At 42.5% G+C, this 22,168-nt stretch overlaps 1 protein-coding gene across 5 annotated transcripts in view; it reads left to right on the top strand.

Annotated features, from left to right (window-relative positions):
• The window catches only part of pomgnt1 (protein O-linked mannose N-acetylglucosaminyltransferase 1 (beta 1,2-)), a 104,581-nt gene extending 84,080 nt beyond the window's left edge, over positions 1-20,501 (top strand). For 3 of the 5 annotated variants that reach the window (XM_070886841.1, XM_070886844.1, XM_070886846.1), the window contains 7 exons: positions 8,274-8,402; positions 11,563-11,688; positions 12,107-12,171; positions 12,460-12,504; positions 12,904-13,039; positions 19,448-19,557; positions 19,908-20,501. In XM_070886841.1, coding sequence (XP_070742942.1) covers positions 8,274-8,402; positions 11,563-11,688; positions 12,107-12,171; positions 12,460-12,504; positions 12,904-13,039; positions 19,448-19,557; positions 19,908-19,974 — 678 coding nt within the window. In that variant the 3' untranslated portion in view covers positions 19,975-20,501. Of the gene's footprint in view, positions 1-8,273; positions 8,403-11,562; positions 11,689-12,106; positions 12,172-12,459; positions 12,505-12,903; positions 13,040-17,206; positions 17,535-19,447; positions 19,558-19,907 lie in introns of those variants that run through there. The other 2 variants (XM_070886845.1, XM_070886842.1) reach the window with 2 other exon arrangements.
• The last annotated feature ends 1,667 nt before the right edge of the window (positions 20,502-22,168 follow it).

The raw sequence follows: 22,168 nt of genomic DNA, 5'->3' as shown, positions 1-22,168 counted from the left end.
AACTGTATCCTAGCTCTGAACTCTTATCTGTCTAGTTTTTTTAACATCTCCTCCAGTGCCATCTCAAAGCTCATCTCATCCATGAGACTTTCTTCCTACTCCTTCAACCAAATTCCTGCTAATCTCCTGACCACCTAATTTCCTTTTCTGGCCTATATGCTAGCTGACATTGTAGATAACTTCCTCACCTCAGGCACTGTCCCCACTCCCATTCCTTCAAAACATTCAGAATGTCCCCAATCCTTCTCCTTACAAATGTCCACTCTTTCTTCTCCAGTCCTTCCAGTATCTCCTCCCAGATCCATGCCCATCTTTCCCACAGCTCCCTGTTTTAATCCCACCACTCAGATTTCCACCTCTTCCATAGCAGCCCTAAGCAAAGTTACAAATGACGATCTCTATTATAATTGGTGCATTATTCCTTCTCGACCGCTCTGTAGCCTTTGACACTGTTGACCACACCATCCTCATTCACCTCTGTGGTACTGCCCTAGCTTGGTTCCACTCTTGATTTATCTGATTGTAGCCAGAGCATCTCTGCCAATGGCTTCGCTTCCCACTCCCGTATCATCATATTGGGTTTCCCCCAAAGATTGACTCACAGTTCGCTTTCCTCTTCCTCGTCTGTATGCAATCCCTTGGCAACATTATCTGCAGACACAAGTACACTGACACCCAGCTGCACCTCCGGAACTATCTCTCTTCACCCCTCTGCTATCTCTATGCTTTGAGTATTTGTCCAACATTTGGTCTTGGTTGAGCAATAATTTACTCCAGCTGGACATTGGGAAAGCAAAGCAAAGGTGTCTTTGACACCCCCCCCCCACCCCCCCCCCCCGCCATCAGGAACTTTACCCTTGTCAACATCTCCATTCCTCTTGTCAGTATCTGATTGAACCAGACTGTTCTCATCCTTGGCTTTTTATTTGACGCTAAGCTGAGCTTCTGCTCCCATATCCTCTCCATCACAAAGACCACTTACTTCCACCTCCATAATGCTGCATGCTTCTGCCCCTACCTTAACCTATCTGAGACCCTCATCCATGAATCCAGACTCGCTTATTCCAATGCACCCCTGGCTGGCCTCCCATCCTCTGCCTTCCATAAACTCCAGCTCAACTATATCCTATCTTGCGCCATCGCCCTCGCCCATTACCCCTGTCCTTGCTGGCCAACGGTGGGTCCTGGTCCCCAAATGTCTCATCTAAAATTTTAATTCTTGTATGTTTAAATCCCTTTTTATGCCCTGGCCCCTTCTTATCTCTGTAACCTTCTCCAGTGTGAGAACGCATCTTTCCCTTTCCCTACTCCTCCAAACGTTCACTTCCTCTGTCTCTGGCATTTTGTGTGTCTTTTTCCTTCCCCTCCCCTTTGCCCTATTTAGGGCTATGTCTTTAGCTGACAAGCCCCACATTTTGGAATTTCACCTCTTTCCCTCCTCTCTCCCTGCCCCCCCCCCCCCCAAACCTCTCTGCCTCACACTCATCCTTTTAAGACCCTGCTCAAAATATACTTTGATTACCCTTTGGCATGCATTTTTTTTTAGCAATACATTTTGAATACCTTAATTTGTTCCTGACACACATACAATTTGTTCTGTTAAAAGTTCCTGATTCACGCATCAATGCAGTAATGAACTGGTCACAAGATTATGGGCCCAAATTTCCCCATGAGTTGCACCGTTTTTTTGGTGTAACTTGATTTTTCTGGTGTATCTTAAAAGTTGTAAATATGACCATTTAATTTGCGCCAGTGTAAGTGAGTTAGTTAGGTTTTTTGTTAGGTCAATTTTTTTTTTCAAAAGGGGGCGTTCCCAGCCACTTACACCATTTATGCCAATTTGGCCAGAAAAAAGTTGTACTAAACTAACTTAGGGCAGCGTATGTGTCCACTTTTGTCAGCACAGAAAGACCTTACTTACAGTTAAGGAATCGGCGCAAGTAACTACATTTAAAGCACCACCAAGCACCAAACAAAGCACAAAAAGTAATAAGCAATTAATTAACAAATAAAATAGAAGCAACCCTGCAGCTAAAGCACCAAGACCAAAATAATAAGCAATAAATAATTAAAAACTAAAAGAAATAGAAGGAACCCTGCACCTAAACAACATTTCAAGTACCACCAAGCACCAAAGAAAGCACAAGCAGTAATAACAATTCAATAAAAAAATAAAGAAGTGAAGTAAATAATTAAAGTAACAAATAAAAGTACTGCATCAAATCCTGCCTTAAACTGAAGGCTGGCCGTTCGGCCTGGGCAAGAATCGGGAGAATATGGCAGGCTGTGGGGGGAGGGGGGAAGAAACCAAGAAAACGCGGCAGGCTATGGGGTCGGGAGGGGGAGAGAGTGCGAAAGAACGCAGCAGGCTGTGGGAGGGAGGAAGAGGGAGGCAGAAGGCAGAACTCTGCGGGGGGGAGGGGTAGGGTGGGGGTGCTGACGAGGAGGGATAAAGAAGTCACATGACGGAAGGGGGAAGAGAACAAAAAGACCTTTTGGGTTTCTTACCTTTGAGGTGAGAAGAGCTGGGCTGTGTTGTGTTAATGGAACATGATTCAGTTTCAATGTAAAAAATATTTTATTGAAAATTTTAGAATGTACCCTTGTGTAATAAAATTATTTTTTTTTTAATCAAACTGCACTTTAATATGACTCAAAGATCACTTAAAAACTTTAAGATCACTTATAAACTTGTAAAGTTACAAAACTTACAAAACAATTTCCATTAGAAAAAACACACTGGAAGATCACTTAAACTTTAAGGTCACTTTAGTCTTAACTTTAAGGTCACTTTAGTCTTGTAAAGTTACATCACTTACAAAACAATTTCCATTAGAAAACAGTTACAAGGGTAAAATCAACAACATCTGAAACAACAGCAGCAAAGAAAGGCTGCACCCATTTCAGATCCACATCTCAGTGAATGTGCCCTGTGTCATGGGTGATGGTGGTAGAGGGGGTGGGGGAGGGGCTTGGATCTCTACAGAGACTAGTGCGGGGATTGCCATGGGAGTGGCAGTGGATTGGCCTGGCTGTGTTCCTTTATTTCAGCAGCTACCTCCCTCATGGCCCGTGCCGTCATTCCCGCGGCCTCTGAACTTCCCTCCCTGATGGCCTGTGCCGTCGTTCCCTCTGCCTCGGAAATGTCCTCCCTCATGTTCCGTGACAGTATTGCTATTTCTGCCGTCAGTGTCGTTGCCTCATCACCTACCCCACTGACGGTGTTCCCGAGTGATCAGGTAAGCTCATTGGTCTCCATACCCAATGCCACCACCTGAGCCACATCTGTTGCACCCTCTAGCTCTCAAGACAGCGTGGTACATTTCTCCTTGGCCTCAGCCTGGGTCTGTCTAGCAGAACCCCTCCAGTGTGAGGCGCAGGTTGGGAAGGTGTGGCCATGGGTGTGTTACAGGCTGCATTCCACCAGCACTGGGAGTCGCAGACTGTGACAGTAGGTCCCTGGGTGTTGCATGCTGCATTCCAGCAGCACTGGGAGGCGCAGGCTGGGATATTGGGGCACTGAATGATCCATACTGCATTCCAATAGCACTGGAACCCGCAACCTCTGGACTTTCGAAAGCATCCAATGTTGGACCAAACCTTAAACCACTATGCAGGGACTGGGATGAGCTGAAACCACGGAATGTCGAACCAGACCCTAAACCACTATGCAGGGACTGGGCCGGGCTCAAACCATGGAATGATGAATCAGAAATCATGGAAGTGCTTGGCAACGCAAGAACAAGATTCTCCCCTTCATACCTCTCCATGGCCACCCCCTCCCCCCTACAAAGTTGGTCTAGCTTGCCCGCATCTGAATCCTTCTATATCTTCAGGATTGGCATCAGATTCTGAAAAATATAACCGAACAGTTAAATGGTTAGCAGCAGAGGAGGGGGCAGGATGGGTGGCATGAGTAGGCTCACATATAGCAGGCCAGGCAGCAGGTTGATTTGAAGGGCCACGAGTAATTTTCAGTACTTACCCTCTCCCTTGCGCGTGTGCCCAGCTTGTGCAGTACTGATTGCTCTTCTCCAGCTTGGACCCATTAAAGCAGCGACCCTCTGTTCCAAGAATGTCAATGGGTTCAGATTTGGCGGGCCTCCTCCTGTTCGAGTTCTTTCCCTTTTGTTGTGGGACAATTTCTTCTGCAAAGATTAAAACATAACTTGTTAGAGAGGGTGTCTTTCTGCTGGGTGGGATATATACAGATGCAATTCCATTGATAAATGAAAATATTACTTACACTAATTGCTTGACCAAGACCCTGCCATTTCTTTTTACGCTGCCTTCAAACAGGAAATTAGGAGTGCATGCAATAAAGGTGCAGCAGTTATAATGGGTGACTTTAATATGCACATAGATTGGGCTAGCCAAACTGGAAGCAATACGGTGGAGGAGGATTTCCTGGAATGCATAAGGGATGGTTTTCTAGACCAATATGTCGAGGAACCAACTAGGGGGGAGGCCATCTTAGACTGGGTGTTGTGTAATGAGAGAGGATTAATTAGCAATCTCATTGTGCGAGGCCCCTTGGGGAAGAGTGACCATAATATGGTGGAATTCTGCATTAGGATGGAGAATGAAACAGTTAATTCAGAGACCATGGTCCAGAACTTAAAGAAGGGTAACTTTGAAGGTATGAGGCATGAATTGGCTAAGATAGATTGGCTAATGATACTTAAGGGGTTGACTGTGGATGGGCAATGGCAGACATTTAGAGACCGCATGGATGAATTACAACAATTGTACATTCCTGTCTGGCGTAAAAATAAAAAAGGGAAGGTGGCTCAACCGTGGCTATCTAGGGAAATCAGGGATAGTATTAAAGCCAAGGAAATGGCATACAAATTGGCCAGAAATAGCAGCGAACCTGGGGACTGGGAGAAATTTAGAACTCAGCAGAGGAGGACAAAGGGTTTGATTAGGGCAGGGAAAATGGAGTACGAGAAGAAGCTTGCAGGGAACATTAAGGCGGATTGCAAAAGTTTCTATAGGTATGTAAAGAGAAAAAGGTTAGTAAAGACAAACGTAGGTCCCCTGCAGTCAGAATCAGGGGAAGTCATAACGGGGAACAAAGAAATGGCAGACCAATTGAACAAGTACTTTGGTTCAGTATTCACTAAGGAGGACACAAACAACCTTCCGGATATAAAAATGGTCAGAGGGTCTATTAAGGAGGAGGAACTGAGGGAAATCTTTATTAGTCGGGAAATTGTGTTGGGGAAATTGATGGGATTGAAGGCCGATAAATCCCCAGGGCCTGATGGACTGCATCCCAGAGTACTTAAGGAGGTGGCCTTGGAAATAGCGGATGCGTTGACAGTCATTTTCCAACATTCCATTAACTCTGGATCAGTTCCTATCGAGTGGAGGGTAGCCAATGTAACCCCACTTTTTAAAAAAGGAGGGAGAGAGAAAGCAGGGAATTATAGACCGGTCAGCCTGACCTCAGTAGTGGGTAAAATGATGGAATCAATTATTAAGGATGTCATAGCAGCGCATTTGGAAAATGGTGACATGATAGGTCCAAGTCAGCATGGATTTGTGAAAGGGAAATCATGCTTGACAAATCTTCTGGAATTTTTTGAGGATGTTTCCAGTAAAGTGGACAAAGGAGAACCAGTTGATGTGGTATATTTGGACTTTCAGAAGGCTTTCGACAAGGTCCCACACAAGAGATTAATGTGCAAAGTTAAAGCACATGGGATTGGGGGTAGTGTGCTGACGTGGATTGAGAACTGGTTGTCAGACAGGAAGCAAAGAGTAGGAGTAAATGGGTACTTTTCGGAATGGCAGGCAGTGACTAGTGGGGTACCGCAGGGTTCTGTGCTGGGGCCCCAGCTGTTTACATTGTACATTAATGATTTAGACGAGGGGATTAAATGTAGTATCTCCAAATTTGCGGATGACACTAAGTTGGGTGGCAGTGTGAGCTGCGAGGAGGATGCTATGAGGCTACAGAGTGACTTGGATAGGTTAGGTGAGTGGGCAAATGCGTGGCAGATGAAGTATAATGTGGATAAATGTGAGGTTATCCATTTTGGTGGTAAAAACAGAGAGACAGACTATTATCTGAATGGTGACAGATTAGGAAAAGGGAAGGTGCAACGAGACCTGGGTGTCATGGTACATCAGTCATTGAAGGTTGGCATGCAGGTACAGCAGGCGGTTAAGAAAGCAAATGGCATGTTGGCCTTCATAGCGAGGGGATTTGAGTACAGGGGCAGGGAGGTGTTACTCCAGTTGTACCCAGGGCCTTGGTGAGGCCACACCTGGAGTATTGTGTACAGTTTTGGTCTCCTAACTTGAGGAAGGACATTCTTGCTATTGAGGGAGTGCAGCGAAGATTCACCAGACTGATTCCCGGGATGGTGGGACTGACCTATCAAGAAAGACTGGATCAACTGGGCTTGTATTCACTGGAGTTCAGAAGAGTGAGAGGGGACCTCATAGAAACGTTTAAAATTCTGACGGCTTTGGACAGGTTGGATGCAGGAAGAATGTTCCCAATGTTGGGGAAGTCCAGAACCAGGGGTCACAGTCTAAGGATAAGGGGTAAGCCATTTAGGACCGAGATAAGGAGAAACTTCTTCACCCAGAGAGTGGTGAACCTGTGGAATTCTCTACCACAGGAAGTAGTTGAGGCCAATTCACTAAATATATTCAAAAGGGAGTTAGATGAAGTCCTTACTACTCGGCGGATCAAGGGGTATGGCGTGAAAGCAGGAAGTGGGTACTGAAGTTTCATGTTCAGCCATGAACTCATTGAATGGCGGTGCAGGCTAGAAGGGCTGAATGGCCTGCTCCTGCACCTATTTTCTATGTTTCTATGTTTCTTCCACTTCTCGTGGTATTCAACACTGCGCAGTAATCTTCTGCAAGTATGTTCCAGTGTTAATTTTTTTGGCACTTTTACACGACCTCTGTTGCTCGTATTCAGCTCCTGCCATCTTTCCTCGATTATATTCACCAGTACCTCCACTTCTTGATACATGAAATTCTTCGTTCTTGGGGCACGGTGTTGAATTGCTCTATTGAATTGACACTCTGATTTTTAAAAACACCCAATCCTTATTTTGTTTGCGGCAATGAATGATTCTCACCTATGCAGCACTCCTTGTGGAGGTTTAGCAGCTGATTTCTTGCAGAGTACCCCAAACAGCACTCGTATAGCTTTCAAAACATCAAGCAGGTATCCAAAACTCAGTGAGAGGTTCTCCCTTTAAAAATGGCCGATTGCCAATGTTAATGCCCCACTGAACATGTGCGAATGCTGCAACGCACATACGTGTGCTGCCGGCACTCAGTCACTCAGATTAGGCCCCACCTCCCTGCCGGCTCTGCGCGGCCAGCACGGACCTAGCTCCGCGCCCCCCCGTCTTCAGTACACTCCACGTCAGCTCCACAGATGGCCCGACTTGCAGCCATGATCGCAGCAAGTTTTTTCAGCGCAGCTTTTAAGGTACAAAATCGGCGGGGGGCTCGGAAGTGCGCGGTTTTAAACGGAGGGCCACATTTGGGCCCAATGTGAGAATAGCTAGGTGATGCCATTCTGCTGTTTTTCCCACACACTCTGTCGGAAGGGCCAAGGCTTCAGTTGATGTTTCTCTACAATAACTTGGCTGAGGTTGGCAATGTGGAGGATCGAGGCCATGGAACTCTTCCGCCTTGTCAGTTTGTGGTCCAGTGCTTTCCTGATTTAATGTGATGTCTCACCATTCTACCAAGAAGCTGCTTTTTAATCAAAGTAGGTCAGCCAAATGTTCTGAATACATACTTTTAATTGAGGTATTAATAAAAACATACAACTCTTTTATAAAAGCTTCTATGTGATGTTTGAACTATCAACAGTTACCTTTTATTAGCAAATTGACCTCAAAATAGCCAACTTGCCATCTCAGTTCTTTGTCTCAGTGATGGGACTCCTTTTGAGGGACATGGGGAAAATCAGTGTTGGAGAATGGGGTGTTTCTACACTACAAACATGCACCAAGTCAGCCAGCTAAGGAATGGAACTGATTACACTTCTGAGTATACCAAAGGGAAATAAAAAGTTTGCAACAAACCTTGGTTTTAAAGCATGTTAATGTACGTAAGCTCCCTTACTGGAGAGGATGCTAAAAGATTGTTTTGCTTGCTGCTGTACTTTGATGATTGGTGCAAGCACCAGGCCGATATTGCTTTCTGATTACTTGCTCTCCGCTCCCTATAGTTGAGAAAGAACAGTAATAGTATTCTAATGACTTTGTTTTATTTTCTGTGTACCTTAGGGTTATGAGCACACCGCAGAGGATATTGCTCTGCTCTATCGAGTGGAGAGTATGCCAGGGCTTGGGTGGGTTTTAAAGAAGAGCCTTTATAAAGATGAGCTGGAGCCAAAGTGGCCAACACCAGAAAAGGTAGGGTGTGCTAAATATAGTTTAATCCTTTGAAGTCTATAAAATGGAAGTGGTTTTCTATGAATTATTCCAATTGACAATTTGCATTGTTCTTTTATGATCAGTGTGACGAACTGGAAGAGTTCTGTCCTCATTCCTCTCGTTGCAGGTTCACGGTAAGAAAAAAAGATGAAGGGAAAATCAGTTGCAGCACATCTGTCTTCAAGCTAACTCGTGTTTCCTCTCAGCCATTTGTAGAGCAGTGTAACTGTCCAAATAGTAAAGGACAAAGTCAAATTCTGTTGACTTGTCGTGGGGATGAGAAACAAAACAGAGGGAAAAGAATGCAGAACACGCCCCAATTGAAAGGAATTTTTTCTCTGTTCAGTTCCTATTGTCTTGCGAATGAGGCAACTCCTCGGAGAATGGGTCATGAAATGGATTTTCAATCAGAAACAATCTATACACTGGAGTTTTATCTGCAGCACTCCTTTTAGGTTCAGACCATTAATCGACTATTTTCTCTGTCAATTATGTGTTGCTCACCTTGGACCAGTTCTCTTGCATGCAATTCCTAATGAATAATTAATGAGAAACCATAATGACCTAATAAAAACCTAATCAGCTTGTTTAGACTAATTGTGGACTGTTGTTTATACCCAGCTTGTGATCTAGGTAGTGAAGCAATGGAGAAATTCGTGTCATTGAATCTAAACACACTTTGTGCACCTATTGAGCACAGTTGACCTGTGAGTGTTTGACTACAAGGGTTGTGCTGTCTAATCAGCCAGGGCCTTATCTAGGAGGGTCGTTGCAAGTATAATTGTCAGAATATTTCCAATAGTAGTGTTCATGGTGAGTCAGAGGCTATACTAATCTAAAATAAAAGCAAAATACTCTGGATGCTAGAATCGGGAATAAAAACAGAAAATGCTGGAAATCTCAGCAAAAAATTTGCAAACACGAGATGCAACACCTGCCCTTTTGCCTCCTCCCTTCCCACTATCAGTGCCCCAAATACTCCTTCCAGGTGAAACAGCGATTTACTTGTTGTAATTTCAATTTAGTATATTGTATTCGCTGCTCACGATGTGGTGTCCTCTACATTGGGGAAACCAAGCGTAGATTGGGTGACTGCTTTGTGGAGCGCCTCCATTCAGTGTGACCCTGAGCTTCCAGTCGCCTGTCACTTTAATTCTCCACTACGTTCCCACTCTGACCTCTGTCTCCTACACTGTTCCAATGAAGCTCAACACAAACTCGAGGAGCAGCATCTCATCTTTCGCTTAGGCACTTTACAGCCTTCTGGACTCAACATAGAGTTCAACAATTTCAGAGCACAACCGCTACCAATCTTTGGCTCTCTTTTCCCCCCCCCCCCCCCCCCCGAGCCTGTTTCTTTTTTTTCTCCTTGTCTCTAATGGCAGTTGGACATAACCCTGCCATTCACATCCTATCTTGCCTAATGTTTTTATAACTCATGGCATTAGCATTTGAATTTGGGCCATCATCCGTTTTGTCTCTCTAATCTCTCCTATCTTCCAACCTAACATAGACCTTCCCTTTTGTTCTTTCTTCCCCTCCCCCTTTCAGTGCTTCTTATGAATCTGTTCTTTTCAAACACTCTCCAGTTCTGACGAAGGGTCATCGACCCGAAATGTTAACTCTGCTTCCTCTCCACAGATGCTGCCTGACCCGCTGAGATTTCCAGCATTTTCTGTTTTTAATCTGAATTAAAGTTGTGTAAAAAGTACGAATCGGAAGTCTTGGTAAAAGCCAGAGGAGCCATGTATTCATTCTTACAGACCTAAAGCTTTTAATATAGATAGAACTTTAATATAATGAATATTTTTTTTTTAATCCAATAACCCCACCTAATTTTAAATAGATAAGTTAAGTACAGGGCTAACTTATCTATTCTCGACTATTTGGAAGGGTAGCCCTCAAATCTGAAGTGGCGTAACCAGAATGCTCCTGGCACTGAATCATGGGCAAGCAGCACAATACACATTGACATAACTGCTATCCAAAGCAAAGCCACTCAATAACTCTCACTCATAACCATAGCGTACACTAGACTATGTACATTGTTATACAGGTTGTGCCTCTCCAGTCCGAGACTCTTTAGTCTTGAAACATCCCTGGTCCGGCATCACTCCCAGCGTGGCTGGCGTCCATTGGGGAAAAAAAAGTTGTGGCTCCACATGTTAAATATACGTGTGATGTATTTTGGATGACAAAGCTTGACAGCCTTGCCCTGGCCAGCTGGAGGTCTTACACACTGGCTGGTGCTGTGGTTTGGTCCCAAGGGTGCCACACCAGAGGTCCAACTGTACTATGAATACCACATGTGTCTGTGTACAATAACCAAACGACAATTGGAGAAAATCAATGAGCAACGCCTAATATTCTTTTCCCAGTAGCTCCATCAACATTCTTTTTAGATGACATACATTCTTCAGTGACTGCTGTCAACACCATTAGAAAGTAATTTTTATTGCTTAAACTCTGCTGCTCATATCCTATCTCGCACTAAATCCCGCTCACCCATTCCCATAGGCCTATGTTTGATTCTGTTCCCCAGCACCTCAAATTAAAAATCCTCATTCTTGTGTTCATGTCGTGGCCTCACTCTTCCTTATCTCTAACTTGCTCCTCAAAACTTTCGATTACTCTGACTCTACCATCACAGAGTTCCCCACCACGAATATCTTGGAAGTTCATCATTGACCAGAAATGTAACTGGACTAGCCATATCAATACAGTGGCTACAAAAGCAGAGCAGGGACTGGGTACTCTGCAATAAGTGGCTCATCACCTGACCTAACCCTCCATCCACCTCCAAGGATGCGTATCAATAATTTGGCAACTGTACAGACGTTGAACTTGAAGAGATACTGTTTTTTCAAATCTTCAGATATGGTGGTATTCTTTGATGTGATGAGGTGTGAATTCCCATTCTCCAAATAAAATAACTGAGGAGTTTGTTATTGGGGAGGCTTCCTTATTGCGGGTAGTGCACAAGTCTGATTGGCATTGAAACAGGGCCAGGACAAGTAGCCTGTACACTCCTGTAGCTCGGGTCTATAATTTGGCGCAGAGAGACCCGGAGAAATAAAAACATTGCTAACTTCAGACTTTATTTGAAGAAATTTATTGCTCATTTCTGACTACTTTACAGCTCTGGGACTGGGACATGTGGGTGAGAATGCCTGAGCAAAGAAAAGGTCGGGAGTGTATTATCCCAGATGTATCGAGATCTTACCATTTTGGCATTGTTGGACTCAATATGAATGGTTATTTCCACGTGAGTAAGAGGTAGTTTTGTATTGGTAATTGCATTAATGTAAAACTGCTGTGACAGGATACTTGAGGTGTTGCTACTGCAGCTGATGTAAGCTGCAGCTTTCCTGGCCTGTTGGCTTTTGCACAAAAGAACACTCTTAACAGTATTGTTTTTAAATCAATAACCACTTCATGCATTGATTAGATTATTTTTTTAAGATTAGTTTTATGTAACTTTAGGGAAATGTTTTATGTGAATAATTATTCATTGGTCGAGTTGGGAGTGGGTAAGGATTAAAATAATGAAGTAAATCATGCTTTCATGTACATTTGGACCAGTAGCCTGGCTAGATTCATGACAAATCTATATGAGATAGAATTCATGCAATTCAGAAGTAACGTTACAAACACACTTAAAATTCAAACTTTTTTTTTTGAAGGAAGCTTATTTCAAGAAACACAAGCTCAACACTGTTCCAAGTGTGCAGCTCAAAAATGTAGATAGGTACGTGTAATGTTTTGATTGATCCTTGCTCTTTCCTCGTACCCTCTTTTCCCATGTGCGATGAGGTCTTCTGCACACATTTTAAAAGATATTGCTTACCTGACTTTTTTGTTTTTAACATTTTGTATCCGGGTTTTTAATCTGGGTTTTAATTGATTTCTTGTAGCTAGTTCAAAGTGCATGTTGCTTTTACATTTTACACTAATGATTTCTGTTTGAAAACATTTTTAAAAGGTTGATAAGATATCTTTGATATGCTCATGGACTCAAATTTAACACTTTTTACAGTCTGAAAAAGGATGCCTATGAGACTGAAATTCACAAATTGCTAAGGTAAGACTTATTTTATTGAAATATAAAACTATCTTTCTGCTTTCTTTTCTTTTGTTTCTGACCATATATCTTGCTGAGTATTTGTACCCAATAAGAATGCAGGTTTTAAAACCAGTTTTCAGCTATTGTATTGTAATTTATTTCTTCATTTTAAACATTTCTAAAGGAGTATGTGCTGATAAAGTGAGCATTGTCTCACTTGGTGTACCAATACCATCGTTAAGCAGAAGTCAAGTTTAATAAGTTTTGGTTAAAGGATTTGTCACCCCAAAAGCTAATGTTGATCAATCTGTCCTGTAATAGTCAACTAAATAAAATTAATTTACCCTCACCCACAATGTTTCTCCGTTTCTGTAGACTATCTGGATTACTGCTACTAATTGGTTATTATTCCTACAGTGAAGCCAAGGTTCTAGACCACAGCAAAAACCCCTGTGAAGATAGTTTTATTCCAGACACTGAAGGAAAGATCTACATTATGTATATTAGAATGGAACAGGAAGCTGATTTTACAACATGGACACAGTTAGCCAAGGTAAGCTTGAAATGTGCTTCTTAAAAAATATATGTATGTAGCTGACCATTGGCTGGATTTTCCTCATCAGGGTCGAGTTCCAGCATGAATAGAAAAATGCATCTGTAAAGTAGGTGGGGGAGAAGAGTGAGCAATGTTAATAATCCTAATTTAGAAGTTGTGTATCGATACATGCCCACAAAATCCCACAATATCTCCAAGAAATGAAGGAAAATTCCCCCAAATTCTTGCCACAGTGTTCTGCTGCACAGCTGCTGGAATATTGGGCATACCTGCAGCTTAAGTTATAGCAAGCCTGTGAAACACCGTTTTAATTTAAAACTTAATGGACACTATATTTATAGGAATAAAAGCTGTGTTAAGGCACCAATTCCCCATATGTTCTAATGGATCAATTCAGACAGCTAACTCGCCTTTTGTGGGAGGGATTATGGATTTCAAGCAACAGACCAGACAAAAATCTTCATACCTTAATCTAAATGTAATGCTTCATATTGTCACAATATGCTGCTACTGGCTCTAATGGTAAATACCAGATATTTTATGGGGCCATGCTCAGTATCCATCCTATACTCTCTATCCTTTTTCCATGCAACAGAACTAGTTCTAAATGTGTCTTGTACTCCTTGGCAATGAATGGAAGCTGCTTGTTTGAATTTAAGATGCTTTTAGAAACATAGAATGATACAATGCAGAAGGAGGCCATTGAGCCCAAGGTGCCTGTGCCAGCTCTTTGAAAGAACTATCCAATTAGTCCTACCTCCTGCTCTTTTTACCCATATCCCTGTAAATATTTATCTAATTCCCTTTTGAAAGTTACGATTAAATCTGCTTCCATCACCCTTTCAGGCAGTGCATTTCAGATCATCATAACTCACTGCACTTACATTTAAAAACATTATTTCTTATGCTGCCTTTGGTTCTTTTGTCAATCAGTTTCACCTTTATTTAGTCTATCAAAAACATTCATTATTTTGAACACCTGTCAAGTCTCCTCTTAACTGTCTCTGATCTAAGGAGAACAACCCCAGCTTGTCCAGTCTCCGCATAACTGAAGTCCCTCATCCCTGGTACCATTCTAGTAAATCTCTTCTGCACCTCTCCAAGCCCTTGACATTTTTCGCAAAGTGTGGTTACCAAAATTGAACCCAATACTCCAGCTGAGGCCTAACCATTGTTTTATAAAGGTTTAGCATAATTTCCTTGTTTTTGTATATGCCTCTATTAATAAAGCCAGGGGTCTCATGCTTTTTTAATTAACTTTCACTGTCCTGCCATCTTCAAACACTTGTGTGTGTACACCCACATGTCTCTCTAATCCTGCACCCTTAAAATTGTACCCTTTAATTCATATTGCCCCTCATTCTTCCTACCAAAATGTATCACTTCGCACTTCTTTGTAAAATTCCATCTGTCATGTGTCTGCCTATTTTGTCAGTCTTTCTATATCCTCCTGATTCTATTACTATCCTCCTCTTTGTTTACTTCATTTTAGTTTTGTGTCATCAGAAAACTTTGAAATAGAATAGTTACAGCACAGAAGGAGGCCGTTCAGCCTGTCGAGCCCATGCCAGCTCTCTAAGAGTACTTCAGCTGGTACCCACTCCCCCAGCCTTTCCCCGTAGCCCTGCAATTTTTTTTCCTTGAGGTACTTATCCAATTCCATTTTGAAAGCCATGATTGAGTCTGCCTCCCCCATCCTTTCAGGCAGTGCATTCCAGATCCTAACCATTCGTTGCGTATTAAAATAAATTTTTCCTCATGTTGCCTTTGGTTCTTTTGCCAATCACCTTAAATCTGTGTCTTTTGGTTCTCAGCCCATCTGCCAATGGGAACAGTTTCTCTCTAGTCTTAGCCCATCATAATTTTGAACATCTCTATCAAATCTCTGTATTGTGCCCTGTATACCCAAGTCCAGGTCATTAATATATATCCGAAAGAACAGTAGTCCTAATACCAACCCCTGGGTGACGCAACTCTATGCTTCCTTCCAGTCTGAAAAACAACCGTTCACCACTACTCTCTGTTTCTGTCCCTTAGCCAATTTTATATACATGCTGCCACTGTCCCTTTTAATCCCATGGGCTTTAATTTTGCTAACATGTCTATTATGTTGTACTTTATTAAACGGCTTTTGAATGTCAATATACACAAATCAACTGCACTGTCCTCATCAACCCTCTCAGTAACTTCATCAAAGAACTCGATCAAGTTAGTCAAACACGATTTGCCTTTAACAAATCCATGTTGACTTTCATTTATTAGGCCTTTTCCAAATGCCAATTAATTTTGTTCCGGATTAGTCTGTGTCAAAGTTCCCCACCACCAACGTTGAGCTGACTGGTCTGTAGTTGCTGGGTTGATCCCACTACCCTTTTTTTAAAAACGGTGATATAACATTTGTAATCCTTTAGTCCTCTGGCACCATAATCCTTGGAAGATTGTGGCCAGAGCCTCTGCACTTTCCACTCTTCCTTCCCTCAACAATTTGGGATGCATCCCATCCAGACCTGATGAGTTTTCTTGAGGACTGCCATCATTTTAAGTACCTCCTCTATCTATTTTTATCCTATACAATATTGCTACTGCCTCCTCCTTTACTGCTATATTGGCAGCAGCATCTTCCCTAGTGAAGACAGATGCAAAGTACTCATTTAGTACCTTAATTATGCCTTCTGCCTCCCTCCACAAGAGGATCTCCTTTTGGTCTCTAGTTGGTCCCAGCCTTCCTTTGACTACTCTTTTACTACTTCTATGTTTATAAAAGACTTTTGGATTCCCTTTTTATATTAGCTGCTAATCTATTCCCTTACTATATCTTTGCCCCGCTTATTCCATTTCTTTTACATCTGTACTTTCTATTTTCAGCTTGGTTCCTACTGTGTTATGAACCTTACATTTTTCTGTTTCATTTTAATCTCTATATCTTTAGTCATCCATGGAACTCTAGCTTTGGATAACCTTCTTTTCCCCACCCGTGAAATATGTCTACTCTGTATCCAAACCATCTCCTCTGTGAAGGCCTCCCATTGTTCCATTACTGTTTTGCCTACAAAGTTTTGATTCCAAACCACCTGAGCCAGATCCCTTTTTAAACTCACTCAAATTAGCCTTTTAGTTAACTATTTTTACATTTACTTGTTCCTTGTCCTTTTCCATAACTACTCTAAACGTGATGATGATATGATCACTGTTCCCCAAATGCTCCCCCACTGAAATATGCTCCACTTGCATTCTCCTGAACTAGATCCAGCACTGCTTCATTCCTTGAAACACGCTGATCGAGAAAGTTCTCTTGTACACATTTCAGGAATTTTTCTTCCTCTTTGCCCTTTACACTGGTACTATCCCAGTTTATATTAGGTTAATTGAAGTCCCCTGTTATCACAACTCAATAGTTCTTGTATTTTCCCTAAATTGTCCTGCAAATTTGCTCCTCTGTCTCCTTCCTACTATTTGGTGGCCCATAGAATACACCCGGTAACGTAATAGCTCCTCTGTTCCTTAATTCTAACCAAATATGTTCTCTTGTTGACCCCTCAAGTACATCATCCCTTTCCAGTGTTATAATAGTTCCTTTGATTAATACTGCCACCTTTGATTCATCCCTATATTTCTTGAATACCTTGTAGCCAGGAATATTAACTTCCCAATCTCTTTCCCACCCCCCCCCCCCCTCCCCCCGCCAATTGAGCCAGGTCACTAATATTGCCATGATATCATAGTCTCATGTGGTAACTTGTGCCTGCAGCTCAACCACACTTATTTACTACGCTACGTGCATTTATGCACTCCAAACCCATCATGGACAGCATTACACTTGCCCTCTGTCTGACCTTCCTATTTCTGAACTATTCTTTCCTCTTGTGCTATTTGTCTCTAGTCCTCTGTTCACCCTGTTTCTTGTCTCAAATGTTTCATCCAGGTGTCTATTCTTTTCCTATTTAGGAAGAGGTAAACGTTGGTTTCAATTTTACAGAATGCAACAACTTAATTGCTATATCAGCACCTCCCAGCCCCGCAAGCTCTACCGACAGCAGTCAATGTCATGGGAACAGTAACACTTCTATGTATTTCCTGCTCTCTTCCAAATCGTGCACTATACTGAATTGAATATGGACTGCTGCTGGATCAAAATCCTGAATTCCCTAATTAACACCATTGCAGGAGCATCATCACCACAAGGACTACAGTGGCTCAAGGAGAATGCCCACCGCCGCCTTGGAGCAACTAGGGAATGCATTACGTGTCCGCACTGCCACTCTCCCAAGAACAAATGTTTTCAAAAGTGGAAACGTAGCTGGCTCCCTTTTAATGCGGTAGCAGTTTTTGAGTTTATAATGCCATCAGGTCCTCAATCATAAGTATGTTTATTCAATAGAATGCAATTGATGGAATAAGATCCATTCATCTCCCATCATCTGTATCCTGTCATTTAAAATAGCACCTTTTACAGACATTTGCAGGAGTGTACCTGGATTCTAATTCTTACTCCATGAGGAGATAAAAAAATTATACCTTGTACATTCTACTAATCTCATAACATATGATTGAACTTTCTCTCTTTCACGTGTCTGATATTTTGAGTACAGCTAGATGAACTGACTCTCCTTTTTTGGGAGTGGTTATTGATTTCAGGAAGCAGATCAGACAAATCTTCATACCTCGGTGCTTGTTTTTGTCATGAGTTGCTGCTGCTTGCTCCAATGGCAAATATCAAGTACGTCAAATCTGAATGTGGATTGTTAGTTCGGCAATGAATAAAGATTCAAGTAAAACACTTCAGATGACTACTTAAAAATGATAGCCTAGACTTTCTGCCCACTCACGGCTAATATTTTGGCATGAGTGGGTTGGTAGAATTGGAAAAGGATTCAGACACATTGTGCTGTGACCCTGCCTCCTTGAGGACCCCCTGCCCCCATTTCCCAGTGGCAGGGCCTGGCAGCGAAGATTACGTCCACCTGTACGCAGGGGCTATGAAAATAAACTGCATTCTCTGGCGTATCTCTCATATTTGCATCAGTTGAACTGTGCATTCTTCTTGGGCTCAGATCAGTCAGTGGAATGGAGTGGGGTGGGTGGGTCTCAAAATTTTCCTGTCAGCCAGCACCTGTAAAAGTACTCAAAGCATGGCCTTGCACCAGCTGAAGTGGGGCTGAAACATTTTCTTTAAATCTGGATCTCCACACAACAGCAGTTCTGATGTTGGGGAGGGAGGTGGCAACACAGCTTACCCCACTTTTGCAGCGTTCTCCAGTGGATGCCAGGAAGACCACTTCCTGTATTGGAATGGTCCTGATGCTGAAATGTTGGCCAGATTCAGGGATTCTGTGATGGATGGAACTGTCCCTGCCCAAGAGATGCACCCCAATCACTGCAGTACTGAGGGAGTGCTGCACTAACTGAGGTGCTGTATTTTGGATGAGGCATTAAACAGTCTGCTTCCTCGGGTGGACACTATTCGACGAGCACGGGAGTTCTGGTGACCTGAGTGCCATTTATCCCTCAACTAATATTGCTAAAAGCATAGCTGGTTATTTATCTCTATTGAGGGAGTGCAGCGAAGGTTCACCAGACTGATTCCCGGGATGGCTGGACTGACATATGAGGAGAGACTGGATCAACTGGGCCTTTATACATTGGAGTTTAGAAGGATGAGAGGTGATCTCATAGAAACATACAAGATTCTGAAGGGATGGGACAGGTTAGATGCAGGTAGAATGTTCCCGATGTTGGGGAAGTCCAGAACCAGGGGACACAGTGTTAGGATAAGGGGTAGGCCATTTAGGACTGAGATGAGGAGAAACTTCTTCATTCAGTGAGTTGTTAACTTGTGGAATTCCCTGCCGCAGAGAGTTGTTGATGCCAGTTCATTGGATATATTCAAGAGGGAGTTAGATATGGCCCTTACGGCTAAGGGGATCAAGGGGTATGGAGAGAAAGCAGGAAAGGGGTGCTGAGGGAATGATCAGCCATGATCTTATTGAATGGCGGTGCAGGCTCGAAGGGCTGACTGGCCTACTCCTGCACCTATTTTCTATGTTTCTATTGCAATTTGTAGGATTTTGCAATACACCTGCTGTGTTTGCCTACATTATGACAGTGACTACACTTCAAAAGCAAGTGTACTCTGTCATAATGTAGGGTCTAAAGGCTGAGGTTGTGAAAGGTATAAGCACTCGTTTGTCCTCACGAGATTGTGCACTCTCATGTTCTTACTCTCCAAGAAATAAATAGGAAACACAGGTTTTAATGTAAAAATTGACCAGACACAATGTTAAATATAGATATAATTTACATTTATCTAAACTGTTTGATCAAACATTGCCTCAGACTATTGGATCTTATGACTGCCCTCCTTGTGGTTTATTCTAATTGTAAAAACAATCTCATTGCTTTTTCAAGTGCTTGCACATCTGGGATCTCGATGTCCGAGGTAACCACAAAGGCATGTGGCGGCTGTTCAGAAAGAAGAACCACTTACTTGTTGTGGGAACACCTTCTTCACCTTATTCGTAAGTACTGTTCACCCATCAAGTAGTTACTCGATCAAATCCGTACATTATGTAACTCTTTTTGGTAGGTTGCTTATTTAAGAATTTGCTGATCAGGTAGAAGATTTCCTTTAATGCTAAATGAAAAGTAAGCATCTTTCAATGACTTGTACACAACAGGATTCTGCTGGATTAATAGTTCAGATCAGATGAATGTAGTGGAAGGAGGCACACTGCTTTGTGCTGCAGCATGATGGAGTGAAGACTTATTCATCAAACATTTCGTAGAATAAAGCAAACAACATCATCAGCAAGTGTTCTGTTGAAAATTGAACATAACATGAATCATTTTCCCATTTGTTTTTTGACAGGTTAAAGAAGCCTGCTTCAGTTATCCCCATATACCTCGAGCCACCTCCAAAGGAAGATGTGGAATAGAATTGAGGATGGGCAAGCAAGGAGTCTACTATGACTAGCATGACGATTTTAAACCACTATATTTAATGTACAGTTACCATGGTGTTTACATATTGGTTTATAACAGTCTGCTTTAACTAAAGAAAACAAATTGTTACCTGCGGCTAATACTTGATCACATGTAAGATTTAGTTTTGTAAATTATGGATTCAAATATTTATTTTACTGAACTGGTACAAGAATTCAAACTGTGTGCAGTTTCTGAAGTATTTACAGGGTCAATCATGTGTTTAGAAACTTAAACTGATCCCAGAAATTATGAATGGAGTTCTAATTCATTCTAGCAAAATATTATAATCAATAAGTGGAGAATTTGACAAAAACTATTGTTTCATTTCCTTATATCATGAATTAGTTTCTTTTACAGTAATTCTCTACTCATAATTGTATTTTGTACTGCATAACAGGATGTTGGCAACAATTTTAACACAAAGCCATGTAGCATCATAGAATTTAATTCTGGAGATAATTAAACCACTATAAATATACCATCAGTCTCCGATAACGTGTGATATAAAGCTGAGATATCAAAGTTGAACTTGATTTAGAGACATAGAAATTTACAGCGCAGAAGGAGGCCATTTCGGCCCATCGTGTCCGCGCCGGCTAACAAAGCAGCCCTAAAGGTTATATATAAACCTATGAACAATGATGGAAAGGCAAAGAGCACCCAGCCCAACCAGTCCGCCTCACACAACTGCAACACCCCTTATACTGAAAACATTCTACACTCCACCCCAACCAGAGCCATGTGATCTCCTGGGAGAGGCAAAAAACAGATAAAAACCCAGGCCAATTTAGGGAGGAAAAAATCTGCGAAAATTCCTCTCCGACCCATGCAGGCGATCGCCCTGGCCGTATTCTATTCCTTGCAGTGCTTACCATGATATCTGCGCCGTTCAACAAAAGGTCATCCAGTCTAATCCCAATTACCGGCTCTAGGTCCGTAACCCTGCAGGTTACTGTACTTTAAGTGCCCATCCAACCATCTCTTAAAAGTGGTGAGGGTTTCTCATCCACCACTCTTCCATTTAGCGAGTTCCAGATCCCCACAACCCTCTGCGTAAAGAAGCTGCCCCCCCCCCTCAAATCCCCTCTAAACCTTCCACCAACCACCTTAAAACTATGCCCCCTCGTAATAGACCCGTCCACCAATGGAAATAGACCCTTACTATCCACTATGTCCAGGCCCTCCAATATTTTGTACACCTCGATGAGGTCTCCTTTCAACCTCCTCTTCCAATGAAAACAAACCCAGCCTATCCAATCTGTCCTCATAACTAAGATTCTCCATTCCAGGCAGTATCCTAGTAAATCTCTTTTGCACCCTCTAGTGCAATCACGTCCGTCCTATAATACGGCGACGAGAACTGCACGCAGTACTCCAGCTGTGGCCTAACCAAAGTATTACAATTTAAGCACAACCTCCCTGCTCTTGTATTCTATGCCTCGGCCAATAAAGGCAAGCATTCCGTATGCCGCCTTAACCACCTTATCCACCTGGCCTGCTACTTTCAGGGATCTGTGGACAAGCATTCCAAGGTCCTTTTGTCCATTTACACTATTAAGTGGCCTACCGCTTAATGTGTGTACCCTTTCCTTATTAGCCCTCCCAAAGTGCATCAACTCTCACTTCTCTGAATTAAATTCCATTTGCCACTGCTCTGCCCACCTGACCAGTACATTGATATCCTCCTGCAGCCCATGACTTTCCTCTTCATTATCAACCACACAGCCAATTTTAGTGTCGTCTGCAAACTTCTTAATCATACTCTCCATATTCAAATCTAAATCGTTGATATATACCTCAAAAAGCAAGGGACCCACTACTGAGCCCTGCAGAACCCCACTGGAAACATCCTTCCAGTCACAAAGTCATCCATCAATCATTATTCTTTGCTTCCTACCTCCAAACCAATTTTGGATCCAACTTCCCACTTTGCCCTGTATCCCATGAGCTTTAGCCTTCATGACCACTCTACCATGTGGGACCTTATCAAAAGCCTGCTAAAGTCCATATATACTACATCGTATGCACTACCCTCATCGACCCTCTTAGTTACCTCCTCAAAAAATTCAATCAGGTTAGTCAAACACGATCTTCCCTAAACAAATCCGTGCTGACTCCCTAATTAATTCTTGCCTTTCCAAATGC

This window comes from Pristiophorus japonicus, chromosome 8, assembly GCF_044704955.1.
Source record: "Pristiophorus japonicus isolate sPriJap1 chromosome 8, sPriJap1.hap1, whole genome shotgun sequence".
In the NCBI taxonomy this organism is placed as follows: domain Eukaryota; kingdom Metazoa; phylum Chordata; class Chondrichthyes; family Pristiophoridae; genus Pristiophorus; species Pristiophorus japonicus.
Note: the sequence above shows the minus strand (reverse complement) of the source record. Positions and strands in the feature narration are given on the sequence as shown.